This window comes from Nyctibius grandis, chromosome 2, assembly GCF_013368605.1.
Source record: "Nyctibius grandis isolate bNycGra1 chromosome 2, bNycGra1.pri, whole genome shotgun sequence".
NCBI classification, from domain to species: domain Eukaryota; kingdom Metazoa; phylum Chordata; class Aves; order Nyctibiiformes; family Nyctibiidae; genus Nyctibius; species Nyctibius grandis.
Genome location: NC_090659.1, coordinates 118,914,371 through 118,930,505, shown reverse-complemented (window position 1 = coordinate 118,930,505; position 16,135 = coordinate 118,914,371). Strand labels below are relative to the sequence as shown.

The window sequence follows — 16,135 nt, the reverse complement described above, 5'->3', positions numbered from 1 at the left end:
CTCTCTCAGAGCCTTGAATGCTGTGTTCAGGTTTGGGCCTCTCACTAGAAGAAAGACATCGAGGTGCTGGAGAGAGTCCGGAGAACGGCAACGAAGCTGGTGAAGGTTCTGGAGCACAAGTCTTATAAGGAGCATCTGAGGAAACTGGGGTTGTTTAGCCTGGAGAAAAGGAGGCTCAGGGAAGACCTTATTGCTCCTACAACTACCTGAAAGGAGGTTGTAGCAAGGTGGGTGTTGGTCTCTTCTCCCAAGTAACAAGCGATACGATGAGAGGAAATGACCTCAAGTTACACCAGGGGAGGTTTAGATTGGATATTAGGAAAAATGTCTTCACTGAAAGTGTTATCAAGCATTGAAACAGGCTGCCCAGGGAAGTAGTGGAGTCACCATCCCTGGAGGTGTTTAAAGGACGAGTAGATGTGGTGCTTATGGACATGGTTTAGTGGTGGACTTGGCAGTGCTGGGCTAACGGTTGGGCTTGATGATCTTAAAGGTCCTTTCCAACAAAAACGATTCTATGATCTGTGATTCTAATGCACCCCGAAACGTCCCGCCCCAGCCCTGGTATGGCCTGGGGTGACGGGTTGGTGGCCCCTGAGCTGCCCGCAGTGCTGGGACGCCGGGAATAACAACGAGGATGAGAAAAAAAAAAATCGGTTTTCCTCAGGAAATAGGTGAAACCAGCAGTGTAAGAGGGAAAAACCCCACAGGGTGCACGGGGCGGTGGCCCGCGGAGGGAGGCCTGCGCGGGGGGCGGCCTCGGCCCCGGCCTGGCCCGGCGCGGCCCCCGGCGGTGGGACGGGCAGAGGGCGGCGGCGCCGCCGGGAGCGCTGCGGAGCGGAGCGGGGCTCTGCGGCGGCGGCGGCGGGAGCCACCTGCGGGAGGCGCCGCTCCGCCCCGCGCCGCTCCGCCCCGCTCGGAGCGCGCCGCTGGGGGAAGGCGCCCGGCGGGAGGGAGCGGGGAGGCGCCCCCGAGCCCCGCGGAGGCGGCGGGAGTGATGGGAGCGGCCCCGCCACCTGCCTGACGGCTCCCGGAGACGCCGCCGCCGCGGGGAGCTGGTAGGTAGCGGGTCCCGCCGGTCGGGGGGGTGCCGCGGGTCACCCCGGGGGACAAAGGGGCGGCGGGGAGGATGGCGAGGGCCGTTCTCGCCCCTCGGTGCCCCGGGGCCAGCGCCTCACCTGCCGGCGGGCGCGGAGCCGAGGGGAGCCCGGCGCTGCGGGGCAGCGGCCGTGCCCGCCGGGCGCTGCCGCCAGCCGAGCTGCGGGAGCCGCTCCCCCGGCTCGGGGCGAGCCCTCCTCGCCGAGCTTAATTTTTAACCCCTCTCGCATCAACGGGAGCGCAGCCGGCGGCGGGCAAACAAAAGGGCTAACGCGGCTTCTCCCCGCCGGTCCCCGCCGCTGGCGCGGCCGGGGCGGCGAGCACCGCTGCTCGTGGCTGCTGGTAACTTGGAAGGAGCTTCTGGTGAGGAAACAGCTGATGAAAGATTCGTCTTTGCTGCGTTTCACACTTGGGAGGCGTCAGAAGTAGCGCTCTCCGGTTGAGCCGCTGCGGTCCTGTAGTTCGATTCATCACCGTGACTGAGGACATCAGTATTTGGGTTTATAAGACATATATTGCACCATCTCTTCAGCGAAGCGGTTGCAGGAGCCTGCGGCAGTTGTTCGCCTCTTGCCCCGAGCGAGGTCTGAGGGGTCGGTGAGGTCCCACTGGAGATCCCGCTTGTGCAGCTGCCCCGGTGCTGCGCATCTCCCCGGTGGTTTGATCGCCCGGGGGATGCACGTCCTTGCTCACACTTGCTGTTTTATTCAAGCTGACCATCACTGACTGCCTGTAACACAGTTTGCTCTTGTAGAGTGAAACCGAAGCTGCTTTACATGCAGGGAGAGAGAAAGAGGAAAGGAAAGAGGGCGAAAGGAGGCAGTAAAATTATTCTGTAGGAATCGGAATAAGTGGCAAACACATAATATGATCCCTTTGCTCTGTGTGTGTGTGTAACTGACACACGTGTCAAAATGCCCGCTGTGCCCGTTGTATATGTTAACAGCCACCCTTGGCCTGCCGGTATCAAAGTTAGTTTCAGGTTTTCCGAGACATCTCTTCTTGCAGCCTTCATCTAGCGGGTAAGGCAGTGTCACCTCCGCACCACCCTCAGCATCGCGGGCGGGTTGATGGAGATGTTAGATTTTAATGGCAGTGATGCTTCTGTAATTCTTAAAGCGCAACTCAATGATTTTTGCTGTGTTTTAACAAGTTCTGTGACTGAGAAAAGCAGCCGAGGTATTTTGGCACAGCAGTGACAGTGATTCAGTTCACCTTTATAGTTCGGTTTGAGGCAGGTTTTTCTCTCTTACTCTCTTGGTTTTCTTTCTTCATTTTTTTTTTTCCCCACGTTAATCATTCTGGCTTCTAGCGCTGTGGAAAAACTTTCTTCATTTCAAAATGTAATGGAGACTGTTTGCTTCATGGGTTTTCATACTGTATGTTCCAAGATTTATTGTTATTTAACCATCTATTACAAGAACCACCCCTGAAGTAGTGAACTCTTCCAGAAAAATTACTTGCTTATTAGAAAATGATTCATGTCCATCCCGAACAAGGCAGTTCTCTTTCACCAACATCCATCCCCAGGCGGGAATGCCCCGCAGCAGCCAGGGAAATGTGTCTGTGAAGTGTTTTAGCGGCGTGGGGAGCCCCGGGGTAGCCGTCACTGATTCCATTCTCTAAACAATTTTAATGCCATTAGCAAGTGTGATTATGTACAAACCGCTTTCTAGGGGGTTCCTAGGCTGGGTATCGGAGCAGGGCTTTGTACGGAGTCAAAGGGGGGGATTGAGTTTATGACACAGTTTAAATAGAAACAGAAGAGCAGGACTACAGTAGGGCAGCACGTCGTAATTCATTCGGTATCGGTTTGTGATAGCTGTTCAGGGAAGTACACGCTTCTTACCAGTCTGTTCTCTCTGAGAACATCTTTCAGGGTCACCCATGATTAAGTAGCCGAATGTAGAAAATGTTAACCGTTTTTTTTCAGCTTTTTGTTTTAAACAAAAAGGAAAAGAGAAAGGAAAAGGGAAGAAGAGGCTAACTAGTAGGTCTCTCTTTAAATTTAGACTGCTTTTTAAATTGCTTCACTTTTCTCCTTAACCATTTTTTTTGAAAGAGGATCTACACAGAAAGAGGTACTATGCACTAATTTGTCATCTTGTTATAAATGAGACATATTTTATTTATTGCAGTCCAGATATGATTTCGTACCAGTTATGTCTCCAGATAAGAGATAATTACGAAGTAATTCAGTAAATGCCTTGGTTTGTGAGCACTGTTTAGCATCTATGGTCAGGTATAACCATATATCTATGGTCAGGTATAACCATAGATATAGCTGTGAGTTTTCACAGCTATATTTTGGTAGGTTTTAATAGCATTTTAAATAACATAAAAGTTCTGTAACTGATGAAAAGACTTTTTAATGCCATATGTCTGCAATGTGATCATAGCAGAGAGGCAGCAGGGGAGGCATGTGGGAAGGCTTGCTCAGAGGCATGAAGTAAGTACTGCTTTACAGAGCGCAGCACAGACACAGATACCATCTTCTGAAGCCTTTTTTGAGGACCAGCTTGAGTCCCAGCTCCTGTCTTGTTCTCCTCATAGGGCGGCTGCCCTCTGCTGTCTAAAACTGCCTTGGGAAGTGCTGGCGTTGCTGCAGCGGTGACGATAGGGAGATGAGGAAGGGCAGGTTGCAGGGAGAGGTAATTTCTCAGCTCTGTTGATACTCTTGGAGAAAGCAGAGAAGCTGTTGGGCACGCAGTCCTTTCCTTCATCAGGCTGCTGAGCTCATGAGCATGAGGGAATTTTGCTTCTCGTGCAAATAACAACTGACAAGACACTTCTGAGTTTCCCCTGCCAGCTAAATGAACCAGCCAAAGGCCAGCGTTGGCTCAGTTAGCATGAATGATTTTTCGATCGAAGAAGTGGCACGAGTGGTGCAATTTAGACAGAAATTCCATCTGTCAGGAAAGCTTCAAATGTAATTTGTGGGAATAACTTTGGTGTGAAGCAGATGAGAGCAGACTGCTTATAAATATGTGCTCTTAATAATGGGATCTGCTCCCTGATGCACAGCGTAACTGTGAGTTAGTCTGTTCTCAGCTTCTAACTGGGAGACCAGTAAACATTTCTGTGTACAGCCCTCACAGTCACAAGGAGGACGGTTAACAGTTGCCTTACGCTAGTGTATATTGTCTTTGTGGGGATGGAGTGGTATCATTTCTCCCTGTTACCTTATTTTTCTGTTTTCCTAATCGCTGTTGTACAACAAGTGTATTTGATATACAGCACGTGTTCCCTGGGCCATCCTTATACCAACGTGAGACTACCTGTCTCATTTGATAGCTTGCAAAACCCAGCCACAACAAATATTGATCTCTGCTGTGGAAGGAGCCAGAGGAGCTGATGGTTTTCCTTGAATAAATAAGCAAGTATTTTCCAATTTTGGGGCATCCAAAATGATGCAATTCTCCTTCATGTTTAAGATGGCCTGTATTTTCCAGCATGACTTTGCTCATTAGGTATAAACCAACACATTCCACAGAGCTTAGCCCTTCTAGAAAAAAATACATCCCTTTAAAGATGTCCTGTTTGTTTTTTTCTAATGAAAAAATTACCAACAGAATGTCTGGTTGCTTCTGGAAGATTCAGTACCTGCCTGTGTGGGCATCAGTAGCATCAGCTCCGTTCAGCTACATCTGTTTTTTGGAATGGAGATGTTTTGATATCCTGCATGAGTCAGTTGATATTTTGAACATTGTGTGCTTTAATTATAGCCTCCATTCCCAAAGAGGATGCTACCAACAATGGAGGAATCCAGGCCCAATGCTTTAGTTGGACACCTTCGGACTTTAGCAGTCTGTGTCTTCCGAAGTCTTTTTTGGTGCAGCTTAGGGATGGAGTATTCCTACAAAGAGGGTTGGAGAGAAGGATTTTTCTTTTTTATTCTTAGATAGCTGTGGTCATCTCCTGCGTGATTTGCTTTGGTTTACTCGTTTGAGGTATTTCAGGAATGATCCTGCAGTTGTGATCAGTGTAACCTCAGCAGGGTTTTAAATATGTGTAAGCTCAACATAATAGTGAAGTTTTGTTTGAATAATCTTTGTATGAGGGAGATTCTGCCTGCCTCCCTGCCCAGGGTGCAATGCCTCCTGCAGCGATTCAGCTGTATGGCTAATTTTCAAATATACTAAAGTTACACATTTTCTTGACATAGTACTAGTGCACGCTGTTCTCTGGAGTCTGAGACACTCTGCCTGTGGTTCATAAACACATTTACAGTCCCATTTGCCTCCCTGTGCTCAGAGGGGGTTGTTTTGCATTTCTAATTAATTGAGTTTATAAAGGAATAAGCCAATATGTTAACTGAAAATTCCCTCAAGAATTGTAAACTCAGTTCATTAGCTGCCTTCGTGTAACCGTATCACCCTTTCTCATGTAAGCCAAGGGGACAGCGAATGCTACATGGAGCAGAAACCTTCCTCTGGTATGAGTTGCAAGGGGAAGCGAGTCTCCCATGTGGTCATATTCTGCAACCCAGCTCCTGTTCAGGTTAACTTCTTTGTCCACCTGCCTGTTCCTTGATGTCTCTGGCTAAGACAGCAAACGGTGTGAGGTGGTTTAAGGACCTCGCTCAGTGGAGTCAGAGAGTAGATGGGAGCTTTCAGAGAATGCTGTAATCTAGCTGAAGTAAGACACATTTACTCTTCGCAGGAGCTGTGGTTCCTGGATGCAGGAATTTACACAGTCTCAATTGTCTTTACACCATGTGAAGACAAATACCATCATTTCCCACTGATGTCATCTGGGAGTTGGTGGCTCAGCACATCCGAGGGTTAAATGCCCTGTGTTTCAGTGTTAGCCTGGGACACTTGTTTTAGGATACACGTTCAGGTATTAGTTTAATGCCGAGAAGCCTGAAGAACTTAATGAGAGTTGGCTCCATTCAAATCACTTGACCCTTTTTATATTATATTATAGTTGGTTAGCAAGCCATTACTTAGCAAGGTAGGTTAATCTTGCAACGTTTGGGTGAGTAACTGGACTTCCTTTTGTTTTCCAGAGACCAGCATTCAGAATGGCAGGCTTGTCCACTTTAATCCTCCTTTTGTGTGCTGCTAAAGATGTGATGCCCTCCAGTTCTCACTGGAAGCCAACTTGGCCATCTTACAGAGTTCCGGTTATCCTGCCACAGTCTACCCTTAACTTGGACAAACCACAGTTTAATGCTGAAGCCAGGCTGGAAGTGGTATCTCCCTGTGGCCCAGCGTGCCACAAAAGTTCTCCGCTACCAACTTATGAAGAAGTGAAGAACTACCTGTCCTACGAAACCTTGTACGCTAATGGTAGCCTCACTGAAACTGAAGTGGGCATATATATTCTGAGCAGCAGTGGTGATGGGTCTCAAGGCAAATCTCGAACTAAGAGGCAGATCTATGGCTATGACAGCAGGTTTAGCATTTTTGGGAAGGACTTCTTGTTGAATTACCCATTCTCCACATCGGTGAAGCTATCTACAGGTTGCACGGGGACGCTAGTGGCTGAAAAGCATGTTCTTACTGCCGCTCATTGTATCCACGATGGCAAGAGTTACGTCAAAGGAGCTCAGAAACTGCGGGTGGGGTTCCTAAAGCCCAAACTGAAAGATGGCAGCAAAGGGGCCAATATCACCAACTCAGCAATGCCTGAGAAAATGAAATTCCAGTGGATCCGAGTGAAACGGACACACGTCCCCAAAGGATGGATCAAAGGCAATGCCAATGACATTGGCATGGATTATGACTATGCCCTGCTGGAGCTGAAGAAGCCTCATAAAAGAAAGTTTATGAAGATAGGTGTGAGCCCACCAGCAAGACACTTGCCTGGAGGGAGGATTCACTTCTCTGGCTACGACAATGATCGTCCAGGAAACCTGGTTTACCGTTTCTGTGATGTCAAAGATGAAACGTATGACCTGTTGTACCAGCAGTGCGATGCCCAGCCGGGAGCGAGTGGATCTGGGGTTTATGTGAGGATGTGGAAGAGGCAGAATCACAAATGGGAGCGTAAAATTATTGGAATATTTTCAGGCCATCAGTGGGTGGACATGAACGGCACCCCACAGGATTTCAATGTAGCTGTTCGCATCACACCCCTCAAATATGCACAGATCTGTTACTGGATCAAAGGCAACTACCTTGACTGCAGGGAAGGATAAAGACAATGAAACTCCTTGAAAGCACTTAATGACTGGTTTTAATTACTCATCTGAGGAAAGGCTAGACTGCTGCTGCAAATGTGTGTGATACGATCTTGTAACATCGGGGTGTGATATATAGCTTTTCAAGCAAGCCACCTTGTTCTCGGGACGGGGGCTGCGTGGTGCTGTCATTACAGCTCGAAACTGGGGAGAAAGGAACGTCTGCTGGGTGGGGAAGGGGCAGGTGGACTTGCTGAATTTGCAGCTGAGCAACTGAAGATTAATTAGGGGCGGATCAGTAAACAGTACGAAATCGGAACCGTCTCCAAAGAATCTTATAAAAGGGACGCTGTTGACTATCTCATGCCTACAATGTTTGTTTTAATAAATCCTAGGATTAGTGGAGATGCTTTGATCTGAACTTTTAAAAGAAAATATTTCTATGCTGTTGGGGGCTGAAGAGGGGCATTTAATGGTGTTTGCAACCCAAACATTACAGCTCTGTGTTTCTGCATGAGAAAGGGAGTGTGAAAAGGGCAAGGCATGTGCTGTGGGAGATGAATGCCACACAAATAGCGTGAAGGGTAAATAACTGCATAACACTTCTAACCTTTTTTTTGCCTGAGAGATTTGAGACTTTATTATTAACATAGTTAAGAAAAATGCTTTTTGAGCAAACAGATCTTGATGTTGCAAGGACTTGACTGTGAAGATGATGGTCATATGAGCAGTGCCATTGCATCCTGCTTTGGGAAACACAAAGCATACATGGGCTAAATCTTCATAGCAGCTAGGGCATAGCCTTACACCTATCAGGATCCCTATGGATATACTATTACAGAAAGCATATGGGGACAGAGGCTTGGTTTCTGTTGTGACCTACTTAGATCTTTGAAGGAAAATCTCGTGTCAGTAACTCAGATTTTCAGAGGAGAAGCCTTTGTTCTTGCTGGCCAGCTGAATTGCTGCCTGCAAAGCAGGTAAAGGGGAGAGCAGGACAAGCGTTCCACTGAGTTTCCCCTGTTTTGTTGAAGATCCATGCTGTTCTACCTAAAAATACACCAGGTGGAGGGACCCTAGGTTTATAAGTCTCTCTCTATCAATCATATCCCTTTGACAGTGTAGTTTGTACAGCATCTTGACTTCTGTTCCCTGTGTTGTTTGGGACAGAGATCCTCTTCCCCATCAAATTGTTGAGTTGCAAATAATTCTTGGCAAATGCACAGTTCAGTAATTCTGCAGCTGGAATAGAGCCTCATTATAGGATGTAACCTGAGTTTGCTATGAAGTGATGCTCTGCTGTCTCTTGCAGATAACAGTGACTTACATTTTTACTATAGCAGAACTGGAGTTTAAAACAAGAACTGTCTTTTATAGGTAAACTCAGTGCAGCCAAATACTTGTAGCTCAGCAAACAGCATTGGGAAGTCAGTGTGGTGTGTACAAACAGTGTTTCTCAGGTGGATTGTGCCACTGTGTTGCAGTAACGTGGTTAAGTACGTGCAGCCATGCCAATATTATTTTTTTAAATAGGAGGATAAACACTGTCTCCAGTTCCAGTTTCTCTTCCATCCATCTCTCACTGTCTCCTGAAACTTACCAAGCTGCCTGTGGCTCTTGGCGTTGTGGGGCAAATGCAGGTCCCTGATGTGAAATGGCAGAGCTGGGAAGGAATGAATCTAAGCAGAGCTTCCCAATGCTATACAAGGGAAATGTTAATTCAGCTAAGCCTTTCTTACACTGTACTAATTACTATGGCATTTGTAAACATGTGCCTGATGGTGCTTTATCTTTGTGATGGCTTTGGCTCTAGTTCTGAAAAACATTTTTTGCTAGAGCTGCCTATGATTATTATTTTTATAGGTGCAGCATACAAAAAACATGGACCCTCATGGGGGCTTTTGGTGCACTCAGATACAAGCAGTTACTAATGCTTTAAAATATGAATAATCACCATATGTATCTGATGGTCTTTTTCTGCCTTTTTATTTTAATTTCCTTTACTTTATGGCTGTTATCTGGAGCACTTTTGTTTGAATGTATCACAGTGAATAAAGAAAAGTTATGGAATTTCAATGCAGACATTCTTGTATTTGTACTATACTTGGGTTGCACTTTCAGTCTCATTTCAGTTACTTATTTGGAAGGACATTCAGATACAGAATAGGTGTATTAATATCCTCAATGCTGTTTATTTTCCTTCAGTTTTCTTTTGCCCTCACCTGTTATAGAAGTAATTTAATTTTTTTTTCAGTAGGCTTAATTACTCTGTGTCTTTGGACAGTAATAATCAATCTTAGCTGTCATATAATTGTTGAAGTTCCAAAGCCAGTCATGAGCTCAGATTGGTTAACGCTGAAAATAACTTATTAGACTAGAGAGTCACGTTTTTTTTTGTTAACTTTAGGGTCGATAAACTATGGAGGAATTTGAACCAGTCAGGATAATGGCATGAATCAGGTCCATCTTCTTTTTCTTTTAGATGATGCAATTAAAAAAAAGTTCCTTTGAAGCCAACAGCGAGATCCACAGATTTTTGGGGAATGCTGGAGTGCAGAAATGTTCTACTTTTTGATTTGGGAATTGCTGTCCATACACCTTTCCTGATTTCCGAATGTGCATGCTACGTCAGGACATCAGTCCTGGCTTCTGGGACATATGTCCTATCAACTGGTCCTATGTTCTCAACTGCTTCCTTGGACTGTAGACTGAGATCTTTTCTTCTCTCGAGATGACTGGCGGAGTGGAGTTGTGCAGAAGGCAAGAAGTTTGAGTAACGTGAGCAAGTTTTAAAAAAAAAGTATGCAGCAAGTTTAGTGTAATCAGGGGTGGGAGAGTCTCTTTCTACTGTACACCCTATGCAAACATGCCAGATTATTGTTTTTGGAAAGAAAAAGAAATCTCAGATAACGTGGGTAGAATTGTGCTAAAGCTCAACATTGTTTCACCTGGGCCCACCTGAGTTGGTGGTAATTTTGCCAGCATATTCACTCAGAGTGGGTTGGGCCATTGCTAGGCAGGCTTGGAAATCATGTTCGGAGTATATCTGCTTTGATGCTGTAAACAGGAGTCTTTTAAAACCAAACCTTTAAACTCTGAGAAAGATGGTAGCCATGTAGCCAACATCATTCATCAAGGAAACACGAGTAGCTAAACTATATAACAGGGATGACACTAGAAATTTTATTGTCCAACTTATCATGACTGCCGATAATCTGCAGAACTGCATCAGGTGCCTCATTATTCTTGTATCTTAAGGCAGGACAGCAGATGGGTATAGAGGGGTGTTTTGATTGTGAGTGGAAAGGATTACGATCTTCTGCTCCTGCATCCTTAAGAGTCTGACATATGAGAAATTCTAGTTAATGTGATCTAACTCCCTCAGAGAACAGTGCTGGAGATGGAAACTGAAGTCTCAAGAAAGCACAGAGCGTTTCAAGCTCTCCCAGAGCACACAGTGAACTTAGCCTCCTGAAGACTGCAGAATATCATCGAGTTTCTTTCCCAGAGGAAAGGTATTTTCCTTACATCTGTAATTGTTTTGCAACTGAATTCCCAGGCCCGCCTGTTTAGAGGGCAGCCCTCGTCTTAGAAGTTGCACGCTGAACTCCAAGCAAGTATAATACATGCTTGAAATTCTTTTCCGTGTTTCCACTTAATCTGCCATTTGTTAGCAGGTTTTGGTAGCGTGCCAACGCAATAGGCACAGGCCTGGAGAAGAGGAGCTCTCAGAGTGGATAAAGTAGGATGGATGGGTAAAAACTTCTTTGCTTTCTGGAGAAAAAAGGAAGCATGGACAGAGCAGAGCAGCAAAGAGTGAAACGGCAATATGATAACGTATCACAGGAACAGGATTCCGAGTGAATTGGTTGCTGTGCACATGTATGGAAGTGCATATGTGTAGGGTTTTATGAATAATACTGTTCATTTCCATTCCCTCTTCCACTAGGTATAGAAGGAAAACTTATGAGCTGAAGTAAATTAAGCCTCTCAGAATGAGCGCGTGAATACCAAATCTGAGGTCAGTCTGTAGATACACGGGAAAAACATAAATAGGTGATGTTAGAATTAGGAACTTGATCTTTTCCACCCAGAAGATGTTTTTGCCTCACATGGTGACTATTAGGTTGCACGTGCGTTGTGCCTGCTGTTAAAGGGAGTGTGAGCTTTTATAGGTAAATGTTTAAACAAGAGAAGAGAAGTGTCTTGGCATGCCCCAAACACTATTATCAACACTGATTATTCCCAGGATAAAATTATCAGTGATGCTTTGTGTGTGGATTGATTTTGAACTAAATGGGAATAGGTTGAGCCATGAACCAGGCTCATACTGTTTTTTATCTAAAGATCTCTAACAGTAATTAAGTGATTGTGGCTCAGGGGGAGACAATGAATGCTCACCTGCAAACGTATTATGGACAATGTTTATTTTTTTTACATTAAATTCTCTTTAAAAGATAAGTATGGATCGGCAGAGATCTACAAGAAGTTAAACACTTCCATTACTTCACCAAGCAAATGATCATGACATAAAATACTCCATTTAAATAGCACATATAATGAAAATATCCGATGCGTGTTAACTGACATTTGCTCATTTGCACTTATTTCAGTTTTGGAAATCACCGTTCATGCTGATTTGGTGGAAAGAGTATTTTCCTGGCAAGCCTGGCCAACTCCAACACAAAAAGCATGCTTATGAAATACTGACATGTGATGGGAGTATGATGGTTGTTAGCTCTTATTGGAGTGACAGCAGTAATAAGGTATAATAGATTTTTCCAGCTTATCCTAAACAATTTCCTATAACTATTTTATGCCATATTATCATAGATTTGGTGATTTTCCACAGGTTGCATACATAAAGAAGTTAATGTAATGATGATTTAGATTTTTTTTTTTTTTTTTTTTTTTGCAGCCCCTTACCTGTGAAGCCTGATGTATTTACTGCCATGGGCAGGTCAGAAGAAGACAAAAAATGTTCGCATCTGCAAAAGTTCATTAAAGGCTTGTCTAACATAAAGTCCCACTTCTGAGCTGAATTTGAACTATATTTGCCATCATACAGAAAGGGGTACTTTTAAATGGGGTAGTTTAGATGAGTTTAAACCTGAGCTAGCTAGAAAACAGTTACTTTCTGGTATTTTCCCACTGTCTCCATCCTTCTTTTTCTGTTCCTGCCCATCCTTGGAAAAGAAAACTTCCTGTGATGAAAAAGAATGGAGATCCTTAAAAATGAGAGGATAAGGTGCACTTCAGAAAACCTGTCCGACTGGTATGTTTGTGCTTTCCTGCTGCAAAGAAGGTGCCTACCCAATGGCTTTGCTCTTCTGATGGTTCTGGGACAGGCAGGTGGCACTTGGTCTGGTTTTGGCTGAAAATTCCCATCCAGGTCAAAGAAACCTTTCTGATAAAAACTTGTTTGAAATCAGGATGTTTCAACAAAGCTTCAGTTTCTGTGAATTGCTATAAAAGCCTATTTTTCTAATGAATTTCCAATTAGACCTTCAGTTAACTTTTCCTGTGGTGGTGTTCTGGTCCCCAAGGGAAGGAGGATGGTGTCCCTGCTTGAAAGATGATATTATGGCTTATCAACAGAATTCAACAAAATTCTCTTGTCCAAAAGTCATGTTTTACCTGAATTTGTTGCAGTTTTGTTCATTTTGAATGGAGCACACAGGGGCTTGTTTCATTGTTGATAGGGAAAGGAGTACGTGAGGAGGTAAGCACCACTATAGCACAGGGTCAACCGACCGTGGGACCAGAGCCTACAGAAACAGGTGGAACGACAGGGGTTTTCTGGCCTCCGTCATCTCACAAAAGCTTCACTCAGTGAAGAAGCGTGGGGTGGAAGAAAATGTCACACTGGTCTTCATCCCGCACCCACCAAAGTCTGCTATTGTGTTGGGTGGAAGCAGGATCCGTGCGCAAAGGGATCTGCCACACGGCTTAAATGTCACCAGTCGTGTGGGAGCACTTGTCTCCAGCCAGCCTTTCTGAGGGATTATTGTGGGCAATGAAAGGGCAGAAAGGACTTGTCCAGAGCGTGTGGGTGGGGTAAAAGCAGCCCTTCATGCTGGGAACGCATCAGATGTGTGGAAAACTCTGAAACGTCTTTTCCCTGAAATAAAGAGTTGGGCTGAGCGAGCTCTGCAGGAGGAAGGAGAGCAGCAGGACTCCTCCCCATGCTGAGACATGTCTCTGGCTACAGCCGAGTGGGAGGGGGATTGCCACGCTCTCGCCATTATGGGTGAGCCGCTCAATACCTGACGCCTGCGGTGTCGTGGTAATTATTTAACAGGAAGAAGAATAAAAAAAAAATGAGAGAATAATCTGAAAGAAGTTGTGTGATGTGTTCAGTTCACAGTACCAATGAAATAACTATCTACAAATGAATACTCAGAAATACTTGTGTTTTTTTGAAGTACCTGTGGCCACTGCTGTTGCCAGTGCTAAAAAGCTTAACTGCCTGGGCTGGACCCAGGCTTGTAGGTACTGTGGAGATATCCACATTAGAAATTCACATTTCCCAGGCTTCATCCTAAAAACAGACTTTCTGTCTCCTTCTTTCCACCAGACCTCATTCAGGAAACACAGTCCCCTTTTAGGTGCATGATCTTAAGCTATGTATAATGAAATATCTTCAGGGTATTTCTCAGTAATCGCCTCCCTGAGTTCTTCCTGTGAGACATTCTGCTGCTCTTCCCAGCTTTGCGTCATCAGCAAATTTCATTAATGTGCTCCTTCTTCTTGTGCAGATGTTGCTGGTGAATATATTTAGTTAAGAGTGCCTAAGAGTGATGCTTGAGAAACTGCTTGTAACCTCTCTCTACCCTGACGGTTCCCCTTCCAGCACCTTTTGTCTCTGCTTCAGCCAGACCCTTTTGCTAACAATTCCCTACATGGCACCGTTTCAATTGCTTTGCTGAAATCCAGTTAGATGAGGTCCACCAAAACCAATTATTATGAATTAAATCGTTGCTTGAGCAATGCTAAGAATCTGCAATGAATTACGTGCAAAATAGATGGCCTATTTCATCATGCTCACTTTAATCTTTATTTTAGTGTTCACCAGAAAGAAATACTTCAATTAAGATTACAGTTTTGGGACATAGCTGTTAGTGTAATATTATAAAAATAATTGAGGGTCTTATGGGACAAAATCTCAAAATTATCTAGGTTTCAAGTTTAGGAAAAAGTTGTATACATTCATTTTTATTAAGCTCTAATCCAGAACATAAACACCATATTGGTTCTCTTTCCTCATATAGCTGATTGTTTAGAAGCTGATAAACCACAGATGAAGCCTAAGGACACAACTGTAATTTTTTTATTCTCTATAGCTGCCTTATTTGCATTGTTACTAATCTGAGCAGACGCAAGATCTTCAGCATCATCATGATGATAAAACAGCTCATTCTTTTGATGTCAGATAAACCACAATTTTGATGTGATTCTGAAGCCAAGAATCATAAAATCTGCTGTCATATCTTCCTCTACACTTGAAAGGGCTGTGAGACATCTGGAAATAGAAGAATCTTTTCTTTTGCCCCATAAAAATAGTGTTGCCCTCTTTTTCCTCACAGTTTTGACTCTTGCAGTCTGGAAAGATTACAAAAACAGTCTGTGAAGTCAGTTTATGGAAAGCTTTAGTAGAAATCTATGAAATATTTTGCATATTTGAATGGAAGAGTTAAATCAGGAATCAAAGTTACGAATATTGTCGGCACTAGGTCGCACAATCCCCCGCTATTTTGGAGCTGCTGCTGATGAGAGGGGCACGGTTCCCTGCATCACCACCTTGCCTCTGTCACAGCCTCGGAGGGATCTCCAGCACTCAGGGGTGACCTGGCATGAGCTTGCCTGGTCCTGGCAGCCCCTATTTCCCCTGCTGCAGGGCAGTGGGAGCAGCCTGGGTAGTCCTGGCTGCTTGGCACCGAGCTGGGATTTGTGGTTTCCAGCACCATCATGGTGCAACCGCCAGAGTCATGTACCCATCTGACCTGAGAAAGTCCTGTTTGATCACTCTTAGGTTTGACTAAGGTACTTCCATGGCTCCTTTTTGGGTTATTTGGGTTTGGGTTTAGGTTTTGTTTTGCTAGTCTCTGTTGTTAGCTGCTCCCAAATTTCTGCCCAGGGAAGTGGTGGAGTCACCGTCCCTGGAGGTATTTAAAAGACGTGTAGATGTGGTGCTTAGGGACATGGTTTAGTGGTGGACTTGGCAGTGCTGGGCTAACGGTTGGACTCGATGGTCTTAAACCAAACGATTCTATGTTTCTGTGATTCTATTCTCTTGTGATACAGGGAGAATTGCAGCCTCTGGACTGATGTGCAGGGAGATTTTTTGTTACGTTTGTCCCAAATAGTGGCACCTTCACTGCAGTCGCTTGCTTTTAAGTGCATTATTTTTCAGAAATCCTGTTGCTGAAGGGACAAGCCATAGGAAACCACATTCCCAGCCGTGCATGCTTGCTTTTGTGAAAGATCTGTAGGTTGGAGGTGAAATGGGAACAGGCTGCAGGATTTAATGAACTATTTCACCTGATCCCTCTGAATTTAATACATATGGTGGCTTCAGGTCTCACAACACTTCACAGGAGACCAAGTACCGTTGCTACTATGTTCTTTAATAAACACGGAAATCAAAGTCTGCAACTTCTGAGTTCTGCACATATTTTTGCTGCTTAGTGCATGATACGTGCCTGCTAAATGTTCTTACCAAGGCAGAACATGGTATATTAAAAGGCATGTAAAAGAGAAAGCAGGGCTTGCTTTGATCTTGGGGGTTCTTGTGCTACTTGCCACTGAAGGTTTACATTTGTTCTTCATACACTGTATGCAATTTGTTTGGCTTTCAATAAAAATGACAGACAAAATTAATAACAGCCCTGATATCTCATCAGGAGATGC

The 16,135-nt window shown here is 44.7% G+C and overlaps 1 protein-coding gene across 1 annotated transcript; it reads left to right on the top strand.

Annotated features, from left to right (window-relative positions):
- Positions 1-907: 907 nt before the first annotated feature.
- Positions 908-9,301, top strand: PRSS23 (serine protease 23). Its single transcript, XM_068395392.1, has 2 exons — positions 908-1,058; positions 6,110-9,301. Exon 2 carries the CDS (start codon positions 6,125-6,127, stop codon positions 7,241-7,243), a length of 1,119 nt encoding a protein of 372 aa, XP_068251493.1. The 5' UTR covers positions 908-1,058; positions 6,110-6,124; the 3' UTR covers positions 7,244-9,301.
- The last annotated feature ends 6,834 nt before the right edge of the window (positions 9,302-16,135 follow it).

Coding starts and splice junctions, on each gene's coding strand:
- PRSS23 (XM_068395392.1), top strand. CDS start 6,125: ATGGCAGGCTTGTCCACTTTAATCCTCCTTTTGTGTGCTGCTAAAGAT.